General features: G+C 37.8%; 1 protein-coding gene across 14 annotated transcripts in view; it reads right to left on the reverse strand.

The window, feature by feature from the left end:
- The window catches only part of RALGPS1 (Ral GEF with PH domain and SH3 binding motif 1), a 136,579-nt gene that overhangs the window by 30,229 nt on the left and 88,266 nt on the right, over positions 1-18,084 (reverse strand). For all 14 annotated transcript variants that reach the window (XR_008580012.1, XR_008580010.1, XR_008580011.1 and 11 more), the window contains 2 exons: positions 7,431-7,568; positions 5,694-5,787 (listed from right to left, as the gene is read on the reverse strand). Coding sequence is in view for 11 of the 14 variants with exons in the window: in XM_054848797.1 (XP_054704772.1) it covers positions 5,694-5,787; positions 7,431-7,568 (232 nt within the window). In the remaining 3 variants the exon portion in view is untranslated. The remainder of the gene's footprint in view (positions 1-5,693; positions 5,788-7,430; positions 7,569-18,084) is intronic.

The raw sequence follows: 18,084 nt of genomic DNA on the forward strand, positions 1-18,084 counted from the left end.
TTCTGTGTTTGCACCTATATACGATCAGAAATTCATCTTACAAGTCACTATATTCATCCAATATCACAGCACTGTTAAATTGTGGTGGTTTTTTTCAGGAATTCTTTTCAAAAACAAAATCTTTGCTTTACCATGGTGAGGAAGCCTAGTCTTAACAGCAATGTCTAAGTGTTGACATGAAATTTCAACATTCCAAAATTATACAGCAAGAGTTCAGCTAAGAGATGTCAGGATAAATCCTAGATAGCAACCTCAGAAACTGCCCATTAGAAACTGAAATTCCAAACCTGAGGAGTTAGTATTAACAATCTAAGGTGAAGCAAAAACTAGAACTAAAATCTCTAGGAAAAAAATCATCATAGAGATTTACTGAATTAACAAACCACCAATTCACTTTTGAACATTAAGACAAAGCTTTTAAAGAACAAGGCAGAGGGAGAGTACGTGAAGGCTTTGTTCTTAGATAGTAAAAAGATGATGTGAATGAATTTATTTATTTTTTAAAGGCTGATACTGAAAATATTTTCTGGAACACGTTAGGGCTGGTATGCTCTGTAAAGTAAGCTGGATCTCTATCCCAGCCTAGTCTTAAATAACACTCTGCCACTACATAGCTCATTCCTGATAAGCAGGAAAAGAGGAACCTAACAATGCAGAAAATAATTAGGTAGCCAGTCTTGAACTTAGTGTGCTTCATGGGAGTATGCTCTCCAGTACGGGATGAAACTACTGCTAGGACAGTAAAGCTACTTTTACTCAATTCTCCCAATATCAAGCAAGTGAATGAAGACAGAGAATAGCCTTACACAAACAAGAACTTTAGCTGCTCCATGAGGAATTTGAACAAAACTTATTCATCTGCCTTAAGACAAGGACGATCTAAATTGCAATAAAGCAGTGCAGTCCTCAAAGCTGTCACTCAGGGCACTTCTGACCAGTATTTGTGTGTGAAGCAAAATGGGTCTGACGTATCTGGAACGTTTTGGGCTGCCTGTGTAACACTTAAACAGTAGGTCCAGCAGTTTCTGGAAGCTTCGCTGTCCCCAAGAATGTCCTGTGGAAGCGGTAGCCAAGTCACAGCTATAGCTATTGGTCCATATGGCCACTGGATCACTAGAAATCTCAGACTAACAGTGAAGGTTTCCTCCTACCCCTGCCTTTGACAGCAATTTTTGGTGGAAAAGGTTCAGGGAATATAGCTGCCTGGGAGGCCTATTTAAGATGGACTGTGGCCAAGGCTCACCATTATAAGTACTAATATTTTTAGCACTTGCTATACAATTCCTGTTACCATAACACTAAAAACAATATGGTGCAGCTGGGACTTTTATAGCATCATCATTGTTAGGCGTTAGTATAATGTTTTAATTGCCTATTAATTTCTCTTGGATGCTTTCCCATAGCATCCTGCCTATCTGAATCTACATTTGAACTGATCTTTCTGTAAATCGTCTTGCTAGTATATTGGAGTATCAGTGTCTTGCCTAACACGCTCTAAAGAACTGAATTATATGTAGAGGTAGCAGCCTAAAGAATGGGATTTAAATCCTGATTGTCCTGTACAGATAACATTGTAATACAAATAATAGTCTTCAAACTGGCTTTACTCAAAGAGCAACTCTGGAGAATACCAGGCCTGACCTAATGATACCAAAAGGTCAGCAAAAAAATCCATTTTGGAACCACCGCAAGGTATGGCAGGTTAGGAAAGGATGTGCCATGGTGCCACAATGTTTGGATAGCGCTGTATAGCTCAGGGAAAAACTGCGTACCTGGGGACAAGCACTCTCCGCAGATCACTTCTCACACTCCTGCAGGAGGAGGAAGATCCTGCAGCAGCCGCACCGTGGTACCTCTGAAGCCCAGCGGCTGCCAGTGATGCCCTGGGGTAACAATGCTTAGCAATACATTTTGGGTATAACTGGAAGGAAACCTCATGCTTTAGGTCCTATTTTTGCCCCCTTAGTCTTGTAACCAGCCAATGGTATAACTTCCCAGCTTCTGCAGAGCACAGTATATGGGCTGAGCAAGAACTATTATTTTTAGGATATGACATCATTGTCAGGGGTTTTCTGGAGCGTTCCTACTTGCTGACAAGCACGAACCTAAAGCGAGCAATTGGACTGGCACAAAAAATTGTAGAGAAAAGCTTTGTTTATATAAAGTGACTGCCAAATTTTCCTTTTCAGTGTAATTGAGGTTCTCATTTGGCAAAACGTGTCTTGGGATCCTGCCAATACATTTTAGGGCAACTATCTAAGCTTTTCGTCCTGACAGCCTGGTACTGAGATAGTTCTGTTCTCCCTGCCAAAGGTCAAGCATACATCTCTTCGGAGTACACCAATGCTGTCCCTGGCTCAAAAAGAGCGGTCACTGGAAAGAGAAAAAGAGAGGAGATTCTTTCCCACTATAAAATCTTAGCGCGCTCTGCCTTTTTAAGGCTTACGGTTTCTTCTGGCATGGGACCAGAAAATGCTATGAAACTAAAGATCCGCTAAGGAAAACAGAGAGGAAAATGAGAAATCAAATTATCAAATACAAAGATGGAAAAGGAACGAGAGTTCTCTCGAAGGGTAGTTGTGATGAGTTTTGATGAATACAGACTTTAAATTAAAGCTTTATTCTGACGAAACAAACATGGTAGAAAAAGGTTGAAGTTCTCCAGTGTATATGAACTGCAGCAACTTTACTATGCTAAGAATCAAATCTTTCCCTCTTTTTAATACCTCTTGTGACTTCAGTCTAGTTTTTCATTGCCATAGTGAAGCCTAGAAAGAAAACTGTTAACTTTGATTGAAATGCTCACACAAACAACTAAATCAAAAGTACTAAATTATCTGTAAGATACACCAAACACCTTCTGGAATTATCAGCAAGGCTGCTGCTGAAATGAAAATGATTTTCAAATTACTCATGACTTGTAGTTTTTCCAAATATTATGCTGTAGTATCATATTCTTATAGAAACGACTTGTTTAATCTGTTTTTCCTAAGATATTACAGTTCATGAAAGCTATTGTATATATAATGTTAACATTGATCAGAAAACTCCATCTAAAAATCAAATTAAGCAACACGACCAGTTTCTTGAATCCAGTCCAAGGGCTTTCCTATCTAAAATTCTTCACCTTTACCAATTACTACTCAGTTTAATTTTGTTCTATGTTCACAACTTTAATGAAGCGTGGAAGTATGAGGGAAATTAGTAAATAATGACCATTTGTTAAGTTTTAACACTGAGATTTAAATCTCAAACTACCTTTAACACAAGTCTTGGATTGCCTGACCTTTTCAAAAGGCTGTGCACAATGCTAATGTTCAATGTGCATCTGTTGCACAAGGCATCTCTCTCTGTGAAACATATACTATGTCATGAGACTGAGAAAAGGAAAAACATATGCATTCTATCATCAGAACTCTGGCAGGAATTCTAGTTCTGTGAAGCAGATAAATTTTTGCTACGAAAACATCATACAAACACACATTCTTCTTTTCCAAATAATTTTCCTACAGAAACATCACTACTCTAGTATCTGTGATCACCCAGACACAAAAGCACAAACCTATCAAACCGTAGCCAAGTACGATCTTCTGCTGTGAACTACCCGATGCTGGTTCAGCTTCTTTTGCTGAAGTTTACCCTAAACAAGGGAACAGATTTTGGACATTTTCTCTCTATTTGAGGCATGTCCTAATAATACTCAGAGAAGTTCCAAAAGCATACCTTGTCCGAATGGTATTACTTTCAGAATTATTCTCTCAGGAAAAGCAATTGTGACATTTGTCACAAGAATCTGTACCGACAGATTTGGCTGAAGAACAGTACTGTATGCTCGACTCAGAGCTAAGTAGAACAGCTTTGGCAGCTGGAGTTATCACCAACTGCAGTTATGTTCACAATCGAAAAAACAAACTGCTCGACTCATGCTATGCTCAAACATGTGGGTTTATGGTGACACCTTTTTTTCCTAAACTGTCTCAGTAGGATTTTGCGTCTGCATGCCAACAGTATCAGCTATAATTGCAGAGAAACGTGGAATGGTTAGGGTAGGTCATTCTTTATGCTTACATGTACATGACCCCACACTGGTAATACACACTCTTCTGATTCACTTCAATCTGCTCTTTTCTTTTCACAAACGCTACCTGGTAGCCTTCATTTCATTAACTGATCAAGTTTCAACTTAAAATTGTTTAATGATTTGTAACACTACTCCAATTAAGAAGCTGTTCCAGAATTCCATTACTCTGACAGTTAGGAACCATATTTCAACATTTAGCTTCTAAATTTTTGTATTAATTTATACTTGTGCTACCATTACAATTCAGTTTAAATTGCTCTTTACTCTCCCTGTTTTCTCTCAGTTGTGTTTATACATAGTGATTCTACTACCTACACTTCTCCTTTTCTAGGCTAAAGCCAAACCCAGTTCTTTAAGTCTGGTGTTACAAGACAGACTTTATTCACCTGATGGCACCAGCATTTTTTTAAACCCACTCCAAGCAGGTATGGCCAGACTTGCGTACAGTACTCCACACAAGGTCTCACCAGCTCCTTTTGAAGCAGTATTAACAATTTATTTTTTTTATAGAAACACTGTATTTGATAGGGAGTATGGATGAATTTGTCTTTTCATGGCTGTATCTCACTTCTGACAGACATCTACTGATCAATACCATAAATTATTGTTAGAATAAATATATAACATTTTGATTTTTGTGTCACGACATTTTAGTTATCAGGCCATCCGATTCTTCCTTTGTCATATCCAAATCAAATTCTACTTCAATGAACCCTTCCAATGCTGTTTTATTAGCATATGATCTAAGTACACACAAATTCTGAGACAAAGTTCTTAAGAAGTGTTTAATCAAACTGGTAACAAGACTGGTTTTTAACAAGTTCATTAGCAACCTTGCTCTCAAAAACATATTCTGAAATCTTTCATACCACTACCATATTACTGAACATCTGGTTGCCTTGAATACTTTTAATTCTGCTCACCTAAATAGAGGTACTATATCTGTCAATAGCTAATTATATAGCATTGCATCTACCTTGGTTGAGTTATTTAAAACCTTGGCTGCTAGACCTATGATTTAATGTGCTAGTTCTTTCAGAATTATTGGCCAAGGATTATCACCTCCTTTAACTGGAGCACATTCATATATTGACCAATGCGCTCTGTGGTGTCCATTTCACACCATTGTGTGGGTTAGCTCTTCTCCTCCTCTTTTGTAAGCATTGCTTTAACATGCGTAAAATTGTCAGGTTTATATCTTAAGTACCGGCTTATTAAAACCATGAATTTGAAATTGGAAGGTGTTTTTCAAGTGTTATTTACAGTAGCATAGAGTCAATCCTGGACATCTTGGAAATGGCTTTAGGGTTCCTGAACAAAATTTCCAGAATTCAACTGTCATGTCATAGAATGAAGCCTAGATTTTAATCTGCTTTTAACTTTTACAAAGATATTTCATTTTTTGAAATCTGGTTAGAGTCATGAAAGAAGACTGTCATTCTGGATTTTACTCAGGCATCCTGGAAATAGTAGCTCCATTAATAAAATATTAAGAACATCAGACAAACCCCAAAACATTTTCAGCCAGTGGCTTTTTGTTCAACTCTTAATCAAACTAACAGCCAAGTGATCTTTCCATTAAATTCTCCAAAACCTGAAGAACAGTACTTACTTATAATTGTCATCCTCTACAAACTTCTGAAGTTCTTCAATGTAGCGGACGGACTTCAAATACTTTTGCACATGGGGCAGTGTTGTAAGATGATCTGTGGAGTGTTCAAACAAAGATGAACGTTCACATCATCAAAAATTAATTATTCTTTCAGGGATTTTTTTCTTAGCTCTCTTGGTTATCTTAATGGAAACAGAGAATTTGAACCTTCCTAAAGAATAAATCAGGCAGAAATACTACTTTGATTCTAAGATGTTAAAGATTTGACTGGGCAAAAGTGATGCTCAGTTGTTAAAGAAAACACAGCTGCCTTTCATCATCATGAAAGCTACGGGATTTTATTATATGCTATCTCACAAGTGGAAAAGAGTTATTTGCTGCAAACCCTGCTTGAATGTTGTGCTCACTGTTCTGGGGGAAATTAAAGTCTGTAGCCATGGCTGTTTGTGTTCATGTGACAATCGCCAAGTGAAGAGACTTAAAAATTACAATACTGAATACCAAGACAGACAGACACTAAGTTCAGAATGACAGAAAAATCCTTTGATGCATGGTGCATGGACAGGAACATGCCTTGTAGTATCTAACTTCACTTTTATGCTCTCATCAAGACAACTGCCCTAAAGGCATCCGTTATTCCAGAACATTGCTTCTTCAAGGCCATATTTTAATATTTATTCTGATTTTAACAAAAGCACAAAATTAATGCACGGCAATGCAGGAAGCTGCCAAAACTGTAAAAAGGAAAGGGTTAGTGAAATAATGAGGTTTGTTTGTCATTCAGAGTATTCAAAGACAAAATGAAACTCACAATAACAACATAATACCTGAATAATCTAGCTATTCAGAATCATACATTATCATACCTTTAAATACTTTATAATACTGAAGCTGACAACAAAGGACAAGGGGTGGATACTTAAGCACACACAAGTAATTTCTCACCTCATTTTCTCACAATCTAATTTTTTTCCTATTCAAACCTCTGAAATTGTAGCATTTAAATGATCTCAATTTATTTAATTGTACAGCTGCTCTCAAGGTTTTCCAGCTTGTTTCACATTCAAACAGTGCAAAGTCACATTAGGTCACCAACAGTACACTGACTATTTGTCAAGACCCCCAAACCAGCACATTTCTTGACATAAGGCTTCACTAACAGGCTAGAATTGCAGAAATGAATTGTAGAGTAAAATCTTGTTAATAAAAAGCAGCAGTCCCCTCACGTTCCTCACTTCATCAACAAGTGAGGTATATGGGAAAGCTTAACAACTGTTGTATAGGCTGAAATATTTGTATTTCATTTTGTAAACATGTCATCAGGATACTAACAATAAAATGATAATGAAATTAACAATTTTACACTCCAAAGATGTCATACCTACTGCAAAGGAAAGATATTAAGATAATTCTGATTGCCTCTGGTGGAAACAGAATATAACCCAAATTCAATAGCTGTATTTGAAATTATGTCATCTGTAGTCCACACGTAGCAGTAAACTCTGCACAACTTCTGTTACAGCTCTTACAATTTAGAATACGTGCTTATTTGCCTAATGTACCAGTAAGACTGAAACTGCACAGAAGCGGAAGACTACATTGCTTACTAGTGTTCAGCTCTACTAATGTTAGCCTCTTGCATTGCATTGCCTTTACACTGGGCTAAAACCTGCTTTCACAATGTGGTACTAAAGAAATTTTAGTTCAGGCTTAATAGGTATAACAAAATTTACCAACCATAGTTACAGGAGACTTGCAGATCAGCGATTATTCGGAGAATATTGTTCATTTGGTTGGATCTTTGTTCATTCTCCATAATGCTGCCTGAAGCGGGATATGCAGAATCAATGTAGATTAAATCCAAGAGGTAAATTCCTGAAACAAACAAATCCATCAACCAATTGATCTACTATTTCAAACGGAAATAGTTGCATAATTTTTAACAAATGTAACATCCAGCAATTATGTACCCCCACTGTGGTCGGGGTCCACTAAACAAAGGAGAGCTTGGGATTTGCATGTTGAAAAAATGTCATAATTAGCGTTTGAGTTCTATGACACCTCTTAAAAAAGGACAGAAAAGATTTTTGCTCGTGTGCATTTATATAGGCTAACGTCTATGAACAATCTGCAGGACTGTAACGAGGACGCTAAAAAAGGAGGAGCGACGGCTGCCCCGAACTGTGGCGGAGGGTACAGGCAGCCTGCGTGGAGCTGCCAGCGAGCACAACGGCCTCTGGCCACGGGGAACAGCTTCGCGCCGCGCTGTGCTGCCTGCTAGGTCTGCTGCTCCTTACTGCACTACGAGATCACCGCGTCTTCGGCTGAGGCTCCAGGCTGCATTTGCTAGAAGGCAACAGGAGATGATAGTCAGGTTTTCATTATGTGATGATTTTAAGAAGTGTAAGGAAAAGGGTTTTATTTGTGAATTTCTTAATTGAAAAAAAAAAAGGCATAGTTATTTGTCTAGGCCTGGATTTCCAGTAAATACAGAAAGATGGTGATTATTGTAGTTGCCAAAAATGCTGATTGTTCTTATTTGTACTGCACTTTTCCAAAGCACTGGCTGACTAGACAAAATGTCATTTTTGGTTGGTAAAGCAAGGTATTATATACAGAAGTCATGTGTGGCAAGATGTCAGTTATCTTCACCATCAAAAATATACCCGTCTCCTAGGGAAGTGGAATAGTTAGTCTGCTGAGGCAGAGCTGTAACGATACACTTCGTCATCCCCGGCGTGTCCTTGGCCACACGGCCCCGCTGTGACTAAGACCTCCTGAAATACGTGAGGGCAATTACCGTATAAAGGAGACTTGCCGCTCTTTTGCCTCCTTGTGGAGCCATGCAACAGCCAGACATACTCGAATTAGACAGTACAAGAAAGTGCAGCTTCACCCATTCTTAACATAGGTTTTACTTTTTTTATATAAAAAAATAATCCCATAACTGCACGCTCAATCTGCAGGAAATACAAAGTGCTTAAATTTGCAATCATATAACTTCGAACATAGGTTTACAAGCTATTTACACAAAATTTACACAAACACAAAGCCATTGCCAGTAGTGATAAATAATAATGAAGTGGATGCAACCCAAATACTGTAATACCACTTACAGTAGAAATCTTTTATATACAGTCTTCAATATTCTTACATCTACTAATAAAAAAAGTGCAGATCAGATTCTGCTGGATGTGCATTTCAAAGAGGAAGCCACAGTTTAGACAGTGAACTTACAGCAAAATATAACTATGTTCTAGCAGGACTAAATCAATGTCTTTGCATCTCAAAACTTAGCGGTTTCATATGATTTTTTTTTTTTTTAAAAAGTGCACAACAATGTGTGTCACTTGCTAAGATTCTTCTAAGCACTCCAGATAGCATTAAAGCTTGGACCAGAGGAGGTAGCTCAAAGCAGAAGTCCTTTATCTGATTTCTGCACATCATAAAAAGACAACTGCTAGCTAAAGGTGGGGACACATCAATCAATTTTTTGAGTTGATATAAACATGGTCAAACTATATTTTGTAGCTACATATTATTTACCTATTTTGAGGCAAGGCTCTATTAAAATCCACTCTTTTCAAGATATGCAGAGAAAGGAGCTGATATCTCATGGCTATCGATGTCAAACATTAGTTAGCAACAGATCGTGGTCCATCAAGAACAATTTTATTTAAAAACAAGCAAGTAGAAATATTCTCATCTTCTGTTAGATCTGAAATAGAATCATTCTGAAACTATGCTGCAAAAAGTTTCTATTAAGGCAAAATCCACCGGAAACAACATCGCGTGGCAATGATGATGCATGAGCCCTCGAGGCAGCTTTGTAAGCTCCAACTTCTACACCACCACCTTAGCATTCTATTCACATGTTCTTCTAATGGTTCAGTAACAGCACTGTGTGAATATGGTTTCTGACGCTTGCCACAATAAACTAAGATTTATACTTTTCAAGTCCTATGAAAACATGTCTTAAAGTATCACAGAACACAAACATTCACTAAAATATTAGAATAGCTATGAATACTGTCGCAGAAGTCTGACTCAACATCCACATCCTCCCAAAATATCCCCTGAAACACCTTCCTCCAAATCACAGAAGAAATCAAAACCAAACTAAAAGCTCTAAAAGCCCAAACACGGTATTGCAATCCTAGAAAGCTAACCTGACCTAAGTCTTGGTTTTATAGTTTTCGGGGTGCAAATTCAACTGGTAGAAGGAAGAAGAAGATTAAAGAAACAAAAGACTATATTAATCCTCTATGTACGTGTTAGGGACTGGGTTAAGTGTGCTCTCCATGTTTGCAAACCACCTTAGTACTAGGAGTTACGAAGTGATCTGTGGAAGATACTGTTTTACTATTAGCTAAATATTACACAAATATTGTTTCAGATAAAAATCAGTATTTCCTGTGAGCAATAACTTTGCTCTTTCTGGACTAACCAGGTATAATGATTTTTTTAAACATTCACAGAATCTCCCAAATTAAAGTTCTATCCCAATAACATTTTTTTTTCTTCATACTATCATTAATAGTAATTCCTTTACTATTAATTCCATTAATACATAATTCCTTTTTCTGATCTTAGTTTGCAAAGAAGGTGTGTGAAATTAAAACTCAGAAAAGAACAACAATGAAATAAATATTTGTAAAAATGTAATCACATCTATAAACTCTCTAAAACCTTTTTATAACAGTACAGCGGTATTTTTTTTAGAAGAATTAGAATCTTAGAATTCCAATCTGGTGGTATTTTATGCACACTTTGTCTGGCACGAATAATCACAGGATAACTTAGGTCAGAAGGGAGGTCCAGAGGTCCATCCAGTCCAATCTCCTGCTCAAAGCAGGGCTACATCACCGTTACGGTTTCCTACAAAGCTTTAACAATTCACAATGAACAATTTGTTCTCGCTTATCACTGCCTCTATGTCTGTTTCTTCATTTTTCAATGATGGTTCATGTAATTTCTTCACTCATTCATATCTACATATCGTAGGGGCAGGGGAAAAAACAGCAACCACCACCCAAACCCCAATTCCTATTTTTAGCTCTTCTGAACTTACCTGTTCCAAGGGGTCCCAACCATACTGGGAGCTGCTTCAGCCATCATCCAACACACGAGAGTTACTAACACTTACACAACGCCAACATGGACCAGGCACCTTACACGTCAGAACCAAGGGAAGAATCCTCATCTCCCCAGCACTGGAATGGCTCTGTTGCAGTCTGATGCTGAGTAAAACCACACTGAGTCACCAAGATTTCTCCGTGACCTGGAGATCCTACCTTGATTTAGATTCCATATAGCAGCTCTTCACTGTCCCCTCCCGTCAAGTGGCACATCGAAATGTAGCTAGAGTAAAGGCTGTAAAAATTCTGTTTGCTCAGAGCCTTTATGCTGCGCCGTGCCTTATGGCAGCCTGGTTCAAGGCCACTTTCGAGCTATTTTGAGCACGTTTGCAACTGTTCTCACTGATATCAAGGGTATAAGCACCCTTGCTCTGTATCAGTAGTCGTAAGCATTTCTTCAGGACAAGCAGTAAATTTTCCAGGACGATATACAGATGAGGACCAATAAAATACACAAGCAACAAAAAGGATGAGGGGGGATTAGCACAGGTCCTATAAATTCCAAATAAAAGTGTAAGGAAATGAGGTTTTTCTGGGTATTGGGGTGCAGGAAGAAACCAAACTGATGGATGCCAATAAAAAAATTAAACTGAATGTAACATGCTGGAACGTAACAGAACATATTTGTTGTAAATACGCATCAAGCCACACCTTTTCAGCGGTGTTCCTCTCCCTCCTTTTACAGCAAGAAGGATGATGATTTTTTTATGTTTTTTTTTTTTTAGTGTTACCAGTCTTCATCTGGGCAGTGGCATTTTGAACTCTTCTATATATATGATGTGATAATAGGAATAGATGAGAATCAGTTTATTTTGCTCAGAGGAATCACAAAATTATTCCCTTCAGCGCAAGACTTTAAGACCTGCTTCTCAAAGGAAAGGCTCGGGGTTGCCACATGCCAAAGAAAACACACAGCACTGGCTTTTCAAACCTTGGCTTACATTTGTGCTACTGTGCACTGAAAAAAGCTCTCTAAGATGTGAAGCCATCAGGATATTTTCCAGAGGGTGAGCTCATGGGCAGCTGCTTCCACAGGCAAAACATTTTCCAGTGATACTGACTTTTCTCCATTGTTACTAGAAGTAATTTTGCAGCTGGATATTGTATGCGGACAACACAGTATTCATTAGTTTATGGTATCATGGAAATAATAACACAACTAAGGAAAACCATGGCCAATAATTCAGAACTAAATTTATCAATGGAAACCACACTGTGTAAAGAAGACCGATTATTTTTTAATGGGCAAAAAACTATAATACCTAGCTCTTAATTTTTTATTGCAGAGCTCAGACAAATTAATATTAGTGGCAGTTTAAAGACAGGGAAACTGAAGTACAAAAAAAAGAGTGACCTTGAAATGTAGTAGTCAATGCCACCCAGATCATGCATTTTGAGTGCTCCATCCACCAGACAACAACTTCCAAGGCTAAATTTTATTTAAAAAGTATTTATGGAGAATTGCAGTGTACAGCAGGATGCAAATCTAAGCCTGTATATTTGTGTCTTGATTCACAGTTAAGCTTATCCTATTATTTCTTTATTCAATACTCCAGGCTTCTGATAAAGAGAAAATAGCACTGAGGTAGAAAAGAAATAAGCATACTTTGGATGGGTGGTTGTTATGGGTACTAACAACATGGTCTTAAGAAAAATAATCCCAAGCCTTCTGAAATCAGTGATTATTCAGCTTCACCCAATTCTGATGAACCTCAGCTCAAGAATATAAACTTTAAAATTTTCATGAACAGCTATGGTGTGTGATTTGTTCCTCATTATGAAAGACTGACATAACACGTTATGAAGGACAAAATACTTTCAGTCCAGTAAATCACATGTACAAAGTTATACCAGTGAGAAAAGCTGGGATGGTATTACTTTAAACCACAGTAGCAGAAGCATATGGAAATCTGTTTTTTAAGGGATTTGCCTGGAAGTCAGAAAAATCTGAGTTTGAATTTTCTGTTCTGTCACAGATTTCTTTGACCTGGGCAAGTTATTGTTATCCTCTGTGCAGTCCAGCGAGAGAGATAGCATTTCCCCATCAGAAAGACCTCATGAAAATAAATATTATGACCGGGAAGACTTAACAAAAGTGAGTTTAAATTCCTTATAGAATATATGTAACAATGTGCATGCAGCCTGTAGAAGTAGCAGCACCATTTATTCTTAACAATTCAAAATTTCAAATCTCTTTTGGGGTTTTATGACAATTTGCAGGCACAAGGTGTAATCCCAAACCTACAGTACCTAAAATTGTCTCACAAATACACACTGTTGCAAAACTGATCGGAAAAAACACTGCAAATAAAGATTGAAAACTTGCATCACTCTCAACAGTGTCTTTTTTTTTTTTTTTACTCTTTGTCATAATGGATATAAAGCTATCCTGTGAATAGTAGGGCGAACAAACACCAAAATAAGTGGTTAAAGCACATCACTACTGTATACTTGATATATACTTTAGCACACAGTGCTCTGCTAAGGGTCTGTGCAATTCTGCAAACGCAAATTGCAAATAAGGTAGGAAACAGCTGCTGTATGGTATTTTTGTTAGTCAGACATTCACTACTTTGCAACAAAGAATAATTAGCTGATGGGGAAGTATTTCAGATTAGCCTGGGGACTTCAATTTGTTATTCTTACTTAACATTTTGATCAAGTACTATAATAATCTTCCACATTTGTTTGGTAAATTGTACTGTTACTGTGACAACCACAAACACATGCTGTAAGAGGAGGGGAAAAAAAAGAAGTTAAATGTTTTAATGAACAAATTTAGTTCCCTACTTATCATCACATACACTTTCTAAAGATATTCACAACCCAGAAGCCCCTGAATGCACATATGCTGCAGTGTAACATGGATGTCTGGGTACAGAGCATTCTTTTAGTACAGGAAGCAGCATCTACAAGACACGCAGTAACTGGCACGCCTAACAGAAGGGAACCTATGGAAAGAAATTATTTTCCCTTTTTTCCTCCCCAAAAGTTGAATAATGACACTGGTTTGATAGGAAAACCAGAAGAGACAAAAATACGTTTCCAATTTGCAGTCAGCTATATTTATGAAAGCCTTTTCCCACATACAGTAGTGTGGCTGTCTCATACTAAATAAAGCAAGAGGACAGACAGAAAGCAACTTATCAATTAACTAAGTGGTAGAAAGTCCAAATCACTACAGTCAGCAGTCTGTAAAACCAAAGACACCATTCTTTGGAGATGAGTTCATCGTCAGAAAAGCCAACGGTTTTGTGGTATCATTGGTTTCAAGAAGACTGGATATTTTCCATGGACTAAGGGCTGGAAAATTTTTCTACAAAACCAAATGTATATACTGGTTAACCTTGTAGGACTTGGAGTACTCTTAAAAACAACTGAAGACAAGTCTTTGCCAAGGCAACAACATGTGATTTGTAATGAATATTGCCAGCACAGTGGCCAAGTGAATGGGATCACTCACAGGAAAGCAAAGGTGGGCTTACGACCAGGTTTATCGCTTCTGTCTGATGCCAGCTAGCCAGAACATAGCATCAGTATCACACACACGCACAAATGCTGTGTCAAAAAGACAGAAAACTTCCTCAATTAAAAAGATTTGTATAGTTTTTTACTTATACAGTTCCAAATTCCAAAACAGTCATTCTTTGGCATCTTCCCTTGCATATCATCAGTCCAATGAGAGTGTGAATACTCTCAATACAACAAAAGCTTTTTTTTCCCAAAAACACAGGTAAAAGCAATTTCTCTCTTTTCTGGTTTCAGAACCAGAAAACAGTACTGGAGAGCCACGTCACCACTCTTGGCTTGTCTACACCTGGAAAGCATACACAAACTAATTTGGAATATTTACCCTGGAACATACAGTCTATTACAGGCCCAGCATTCCTCAAGAATGATCACATCCAAACTGAGACCTTCACTGGAATAACTGCTTTAGTAAGTCTTCAGCGTAGACAGCATTCACCTGAGTAAAACTCAGGGATCATTCAGGCAAATGTACTTCATGGGTTCAAAAACTGTGTCAATGTAACACCTATGCATAGCAAAACTCTAATATACAACTCTGCTCCATTAATCAAACACAAAATCACAAATAATTCAACAACTGGAGTGAACAATCTGAAAATTATTTTACTTCATGGCAAACAAGAAGATGTAATTGAAAACAATAAATAGCATTATGTACAATTAGCAAAAAAAGGTAGTAAGTTTGTTACCTCTGTCAGAACACAATCTAAAATCAGTTTATAACTATATTTTAAAAAAGGCAATACTTCCATAAAGTATTAAAAGATTTGTTCCAACTGACACTTACAGTAATAGCAAATACATTTTTAAAAAATGTATAACAATAGTAATGGAAACTACGCTGTCATTATTATAGTACGTGCACAAGTACAAAAGCAGTTCCACCACGCAATAGCTTCAACAAGGGGATATAACGAGCAACTACACTATTCCTAAAGAAGTGCCTTGTAAGCCATGAGCATCTTTAAAATCAAGCATTCATTCAACAAAAATCAAACCGAAATTCCACTACTGATACAACTTTTAATTCCACCCTCTGCCAAGAGTATCTCCTCAACTGCCCTACTTGTTTTGGCTCCTTCTATACCTAAAAAAAGAAACAATGATCACCAGCTCCAGAAAAAGAGAAAGGGTTCAGATCACACCGCCTTCTCAGAAGCTGCAGCACCTATTTAAGCCTTAGCTGCTAGCTTGAATACATCAGCTGTGTAGATAACCCTGATCTGACCTACAAGGAGAAAAGTAACTCTCTAGCCATCTATGGCTTTTAAGAAAGCAACATTACAAATTTAACTTTATTTTTAAGGTAGATTATAACATGCGGTTGGCAGAAAATGTTGCTTAGTGGCGTGCCTTGTTATAAAATGCAATGTTACTATGTGCACAGAGGGGGCAACCAAACAGAATACAGCTCATTTTCAAAAAGGTTTTAAAGTCAAGTTTTTTATAGCTCCTTGGCAGCAGTGAGGCCACATCTGAAATACTGCAGTACGGTCCTGACGCACCTCCGTACAGGTGACACTGGAGCGCAGCCAGCACAGGACCACTGAACTGGCCTGGGAGCAGGAGCACCTGAGAGATGAGGACAGGCCTGAAGAACTGGGCTTGTCCTGGAGAAGAGACGTGGCCAGAGGTGCAGAACCTAACTGTGGTTGCCTCCCTAACGAAAAGGAACGTGCGGGGCAGCTGCAGAGAACAGGGACAGATTTTTCTCAGAGATGCACTGTGACAGGACAGAAGCAACTGACACAAGCTGCAACGATGGAAATTCCAATTAGAATAGAGGAAGGAGAGAAAAAAAAACCCCAACCACCAACAAAACCCAAGAAGCCCCCCAAAAATCACTTTAAGAGGTGTCAAGCACTACACCATTGCCTGGAGAGGCTGTGAATCCTGCCTGGACATGATCCTGTGCAACCTGCTCTAGGTGACCCTGTTCTAGCAGGGGGTTGGACTAGATGATCTCCTGAGGTCCCTTCCAACCCTGACCGTTCTGCGATTCTGTAATCCCCGTCTCTGGAGGTTCACAAAAAACTCAGCTGGATAAGGTCTTGAGTAACTGAATCCAGTTCTTAAGCGAGCCCTGCACGGAGCAGGAGGCTGAAGCAGATGACCTCCGGAGGCCCCATTTCCTATGTCACTTTTTCCTATCCCCTGTAACTTGCTGATGTGGCTACGGAACTGGCCTGCGTACTGTACTATATGCATGCTGACAGAAACCTAGAGAATACCAATTGCAACAGATATTTTAGCAGATTATGCCCTTAGTGAATACTATACTTTTACAGTAACATGAAGGTGAAAAATGCTATTTGTAAAAATGTATATTTAGGTAAAATGTAAGTATGCTGTGGGGAATCATTTTGGCATATGCAAACAAAATAGCTGCACGGTACAAGAACATTTCTTTCTTAAACACAGTGAAATTAATTTTAGTTTTGATGTGTGCATCAAAAAGAAATCAAAATTTTTGTCACAAAATTTACAGGAACAGTACTGAAAAGAATCCAAGTAAGAAATTAAATACTAGTCTACCCCATTCACTCTAGAGGTCTGGGTTAGTCAAAATCCAATCCCACACTAAACTTCCCTCTCAGTTTTCAGAGTCAAAGAATAAGAAACGTGCACCTTGTAATAAAGTGCATGTGTTTTGTTACAGAAAAGCTGTAATCAGTATCAATGAAAACCAACATTTAACAGAGACTTACATAGACAAAAAAGATGCATCAAATCAATACATTTTACCAAGACAGGTTCATCAAATTGGTTCTGGTCTTACTATGGCCACACAAAGCATATCATGTACCTACACCAGACTTAGTTCCTGAGTTAGAACTGTCCCATTAATGAGAGCTATAAGAAATAAGGAAATGCTCGTACAGCTACCTGATGTATAAGCCTGAAGCCCACATCTGATTCATACAGCCATTAGTACAGGAGTAGCTGTTTTCTTGTCTCCTATTGCCTGCATAATTAAGTATTTTTAATAAGTAAATCAGTCTTTAGAAAACTCATTATTAACAAAAGATTCACAGTTAAAACACAAAAATCCTTTCCAGGCCATATAATAGCTTGCTTCCTTTCTACCAAGCTTTTTTGTTCATTCCCTCTACCCTAACAACCTGCATACGTTTGTACATTCCGAAATGTGGATCTTTGAGACATTCAAAAGTTTCTTGTACTAGCCACTACACTGCAGTGTCACGATATGTTAAAAGTGAAAGACTACGACAAACAAACAGAAGAAGAGAAAATAAATATAAGGCAGTTTACTGAAGATTCACTGGACATATAAAACAGAAAAAAATTACTTTTTTTCACTGAAGATTTCTCTGAAAAAGCTGGTAAACTGGAAGCTGTGAGCACTCTAGTTCTTGTATGAGTTTAAAAAGAATCAGTCTTTTCCCTAGTCCAAGTGTGTGACAACGGCCTGTTCCTTATTATAGCTTTATCCACAAAAGCGATTGTATAATGCTTACATTTTTCTCAGGCATATCTATTTTGTGTTCTGAGTCACAAGAACAAAGACTCAGAAGAAAGACAAAGCACAACGTTAAGTACATGTGCCTCAAATTGTTCAATCTAACTCTTCAACTCTTTTAAATATTAACAACCATTAAATAAGAAAGAGTAAGCTTGGAATTATTTAATTATTTTTCACCAATCAACAAATTAGTAAAAAATGTGGGGTTAGTCTTCCTCAGACTATTTGTCAATTGAGT

Source organism: Grus americana, chromosome 20, assembly GCF_028858705.1.
Source record: "Grus americana isolate bGruAme1 chromosome 20, bGruAme1.mat, whole genome shotgun sequence".
Classification (NCBI taxonomy): domain Eukaryota; kingdom Metazoa; phylum Chordata; class Aves; order Gruiformes; family Gruidae; genus Grus; species Grus americana.